This window comes from Sprattus sprattus (genome assembly GCF_963457725.1).
Source record: "Sprattus sprattus genome assembly, chromosome: 3".
NCBI lineage: Eukaryota > Metazoa > Chordata > Actinopteri > Clupeiformes > Clupeidae > Sprattus > Sprattus sprattus.
The window spans coordinates 56,861,621-56,866,620 of NC_137922.1; the positions used below are offsets into that span (position 1 = coordinate 56,861,621).

Consider the following 5,000-nt stretch of genomic DNA (forward strand, 5'->3'; position numbering starts at 1 on the left):
GCGGACCACACTTTGAGAATGACTGCTTTAAAACATAATAAGGGCAGTGCACGTTTGCTTTATAGGCCTAAATATTAGGATTGTTGTCAAATTCAGATTGTGTTTGAGGGACGGGATTTTTAAGAGATTCCAATCAGACATTTTGACCGGTGAGATGTAATACTTTCGGTCATTTCATTTTTTTTTCGGACAAAGTCCGGTAATTACCGGACAACGGAAACGCTGGTGTGTGTGTCTCTCTTATTGTCTGTGCGCGTGGGCGTGTGTGTGTATGTGTCTCTGTGTGTGTGTCTCTTTTTTTGTCTGTGCGCTTGTGTATATGTGTGTGTCTGTGTGTGTGTGTGTGTGTGTGTGTGCGCGTGTATGTGTCTCTCTATTTGTGTGTTTTTGTGTATATGTGTGTGTGTGTATATCTGTGTGTGTGTGTGTGTGTGTGTGTGTGTGTGTGCATAAACGCATATATTTTTGTGTTTGTCTCTCTTCTCTCAGTGCACAAGAAGCCATTACAGGAAGTGGAAATAGCTGCTATTACCCATGGTGCACTGCTGGGCCTCGCATACCTTCACTCACACAATATGATCCACAGGTACGTACAGTCTTATGCACACACACACACACACACACACACACAAACACACACACACACACACACGACAAGGGAGAAAAGCTGGTACGATGTTGGGAAGGCTGTTACCATGGAGACTCATTGAATTTGATTAAGGCTGATTAAATGTTTAATTGTACAGATGTGATGGCACATAAATATGGAAATATAGTGTGTGTGTGTGTGTGTAAGGGGGGGGGGGGGGGGGGGGGGGCTGATGACTGGTAATTTCCTCCTGAATGTTTATGTGTGTGTCTGTGTGTGTACCTGTTTGTATGTGAAAAGCTTGTAATATGGTAATAACTCTGTGTGTGTGTGTGTGTGTGTGTGTGTGTGTGTGTGTGTAGGGATGTCAAAGCTGGTAATATCCTCCTAACTGAACCTGGTCAGGTGAAGCTGGGGGATTTTGGCTCCGCCTCCATTCTCTCTCCCGCCAACTCCTTCGTGGGCACGCCCTACTGGTGAGACACACACACACTCTCTCACACACACACACACACACACAGATACACTTACACACAGATACACTTACACACACACTCTCTCTCTCACACACGCACACACTTTCACACACACAGATTGACTTACTTAGACATACACTTACACTCACTGGTACACAAACATACTCAGACACACAGACACACAGACACACAGACACACAGACACACAGACACACAGACACACAGACACACAGACACACAGACACACAGACACACAGACACACTCACAGAGATACAGATACACTTACTCAGACATACACTTACACTCACTGGTACACAAACATACTCACAGACACACAGACACACAGACACACAGACACACAGACACACAGACACACAGACACACAGACACAACCTCACACACTTACACACTTACACACTCACACACTCACACAGAGATTCAGATACACTTACTTAGACATACACTTACACTCACTGGTACACAAACATACTCTCACTCACAGACACTCACAGACACTCACAGACACTCACAGACACTCACAGACACTCACAGACACTCACAGACACACACAGACACACACACACACACACACACACAGACTGACTCTTGAGTCCTGTGTGCAGGATGGCTCCAGAGGTGATTCTGGCGATGGACGAGGGTCAGTATGACGGGAAGGTGGACGTCTGGTCCATCGGCATAACCGCCATCGAGCTCGGTGAGGGTTGCCATGGCAATACAGGGCTCTACGCTAAGGTTTTTCCCAAGGAGCACATGTGCTCCTAAATGAAAAAATGTAGGAGCACACAAAGAAATTTAGGAGCACAGCAGGTTTTTTTTACACGGAAGCAAAGCATGTCATACTCATTTGCGACCTATAGTTCCAAACATTGTATTTTCCAACTTTTAACCCCATTCATGTTCAGTTATTCCAAAGCAATTTAGCTGGTAAATTGATCAAATTATTCAGTATCTAACGTAAGCAACACTTTTACTGTATAGCTAGAGAGCACGTGTATCACATTGGTTTATAGTCTGTCAAATTAGTTCTAGTTATTGGTGTTCGTTGGCATACAAAGTTAGTCTTCTCTTATAAGCCTAGTTAGTACATCTGATTAGAGCTAGCAACAATTAATTGCAGATGATGGGGTCCCCTATCTCCGTGTTCATTTTGGCATATATTTTAGATTCAGTCTTAAGACAAAAATGCATATTAGTTTTAGTCACATTTAGTCATAGTTATCCTTCTTAGTTTCAGTCTAGTTTTCGAAAACTCATTACAATTTTGTCTAGTTTTAGGCACATTTAAAATTCCATATTATAGCCACATTAAACTCCTTCCCTTCTCAGGCCAAGGGACCTCCTGTGTTGTGTCAACTGCATAGTAGTCTAGCTTGCAGTACCAAATTGTGGATGCAATTAGTCTCCAAGATACAGATCTCATGCCTACAGCTGAATTCCAATTAAATCAATGTAAATAATAATTTAAGGCAATACTTGATTAACAGAATTATCATTCAAATATATGAGAATACATGTTCTCCTCATGTTTAATATTTATATTATATAATATTGTTGGCTAATCTCATGGGCTGTTTGCAATAAAAAAAAAAGAAATTTCCCCACGTAGGACTACTAGGCGAATGTTTAGCCTAAATGCACGTATCGTATAGCCTACTGTTGTAATCTGTAACGTTTTAGTTGGCTAGGTTACTTTTTCCAGAAGGGATCATAAAGCAGTAGTAGACTTACGTAACTTTTATATTAAATTCAAAGAGATGGTGTATGCTGATTGCTGAAGAACATTCGGGAGAAAAAGCAGCAAAGAAGTTTGACATTGACCCGAGAGGAATGCGATAGGCTACGACTAGCAGGTGGAGGTAGAAAGAAAACTAGGCTGGATATCAAACCAGCTCGTTGAATAAATGTTTTCAGTCCGCGATAAGCATAATAGTGTCTAGAAAAATGATTTAATTCAAGGCTTTGGAAATCTTTTCCTCCGTGACTGACAGTGGAGACCATAACTCCGATGTTTATTTTTTACGTTGACACCCCGACCTAAAGCGTTACGCGATGTGCAGGAAGTGTTGAACGCATATGCAATGAATTCCATAGCCTACTGCAATTATGCCCATTATTTAAATAATTCAATTCTATAACAGAAGATAAGTAAGAAATAAAGTCCTGCCCCAAATAAAGGCCGGTGCGCTGTGCAGCCTAAGTAAATACAAGCCCCAGCCACTATTTGAGGATTTACGGTACTCTCTTTTTATATGGCTCTGGCCCATTGGTTGCGAATCGTCGTTCTCATTTGCAGGAAGTTCAGCGCGTCATCTTGATATGTTCACATCAGTCGCAACCCTGTCACTTGTTTCCATGTGAAATCAATGGAATGCTTCACTTTTTGGCGCTGTATTGACAACTGTCTGTCACTCGCACACTGTGCTCGTAAATAATTTTTCAAGTTCGCACGTACCTATTTTTAGGCGCATGTGCGAGTGAAATACTCGCACTGTAGAGCCCTGCAATATCAACACTGCCACTCCCAGGGCTGGTCCCGGTGGTGCTAGGCTAATGCTAGGCTAATGCTAAGCTAATGAGATCAGATTGCTCAGTTTGTTCTGCAGGAACTTACTACTGACTCACCTTTATTTATACCTCTTCTATGCTCTCTCTCTCTCTCTCTCTCTTTCTCTCACCCTCTCCCTATCCCTTTCTCTCTCCCTCTTCCTCCATCTCTTTCTGCCTCCCTCTCTCTTTCTCTCTGTATCTCCCTCTCCATCTCTCTCTTCCTCCCTCTGTTTTTCTCTCTCTCCCTCCCTCTCTCTTTCTCTCCCTTTCCATCTCTCTCTTCACCTCTCTCTCTCTCTCTCTCTCTCTCTCTCTCTCTCTCTCTCTCTAGCTGAGAGGAAACCTCCCCTGTTCAACATGAATGCCATGAGTGCCTTATATCACATCGCCCAGAACGAGAGTCCCGTCCTGATGTCCAACCACTGGTAACGCCGCACTTCTCTTTTCCTCCCCTACTCCTCTCATCCTCTCTTCTTCCTCTTCTCTCATCCTGTCCTCTCCTCCCCTTCTCCTCCCTATCCTCTCCTCTTCTCTCATCCTCTCCTCCCCCTCTTCTCTTCTCATCCTCTCCTCTTCTCTTATCCTCTCCTCCTCCTCTTCTGTTCTCATCCTATTCTCTCCTCTGCTCCTCTACTCTCCTCTCCTCCTCCTCTTCTAATCCTGTCGTCTTCTCATCCTCTCCTCTCATCCTCTTCTCTTCCTCTCCTCTTACAACTTCTTTTCTCTTCTCCTTGTCCTCTCCTCTCCTCTTCTCCTCCCCTCCTTCTGTCCTCCTCTCCTTTCCTCTTCTCCTCTCATCTTTTCCTCCTCTTCTCCTCCTCATCCTCTTCTCCTCTCCTCATCTCTCTGTTTGCTATAATTATATCACTGTTGTGTTTACCTCTGCCTTTGTCTACTCTCACTCTCTCTTCTCCTCCCTCTCTCTCTCTCTCTTTCTCCCTATATCTCTCCTCCTCTCTCTCTCTCCCCCTCCCTCTCTTTCTCTCTCTCTCTCTCTCTCTCTCTCTCTCTTTCTGTTTTTCAGGTCTGATTATTTCCGTAATTTCGTCGACTTGTGTCTGCAGAAGATTCCTCAGCACAGGCCAACCTCAGATGTGCTGCTCAATGTAGGACACACACACGCACACACACACCTACACACACACGCACACACACACCTACACACACACACACACACACACACACACACACACACACACGCACACGCACACACACACCTTACACCCTAGAGATTGGATACCAGATATTTAGAAATTATACTCAGGCTTTGGTCGGGCTCGGACACATCAGCGTGATAAGGCATTGAACATTCCAGAATATTCACTCCTTATTTAAAATATCTTAATAAGTAGGGAAGAAGACTTGT

General features: G+C 43.8%; 1 protein-coding gene across 2 annotated transcripts in view; it reads left to right on the top strand.

The window, feature by feature from the left end:
* Positions 1 to 5,000, top strand: part of taok2a (TAO kinase 2a) — a gene marked incomplete at its 3' end in the record, with an annotated part of 22,965 nt that overhangs the window by 5,985 nt on the left and 11,980 nt on the right. For both annotated transcript variants that reach the window (XM_080834436.1, XM_080834437.1), the window contains exons 6-10: positions 490 to 586; positions 952 to 1,065; positions 1,690 to 1,781; positions 3,966 to 4,059; positions 4,659 to 4,740. In XM_080834436.1, the coding sequence (XP_080690562.1) occupies positions 490 to 586; positions 952 to 1,065; positions 1,690 to 1,781; positions 3,966 to 4,059; positions 4,659 to 4,740 (479 nt within the window). The remainder of the gene's footprint in view (positions 1 to 489; positions 587 to 951; positions 1,066 to 1,689; positions 1,782 to 3,965; positions 4,060 to 4,658; positions 4,741 to 5,000) is intronic.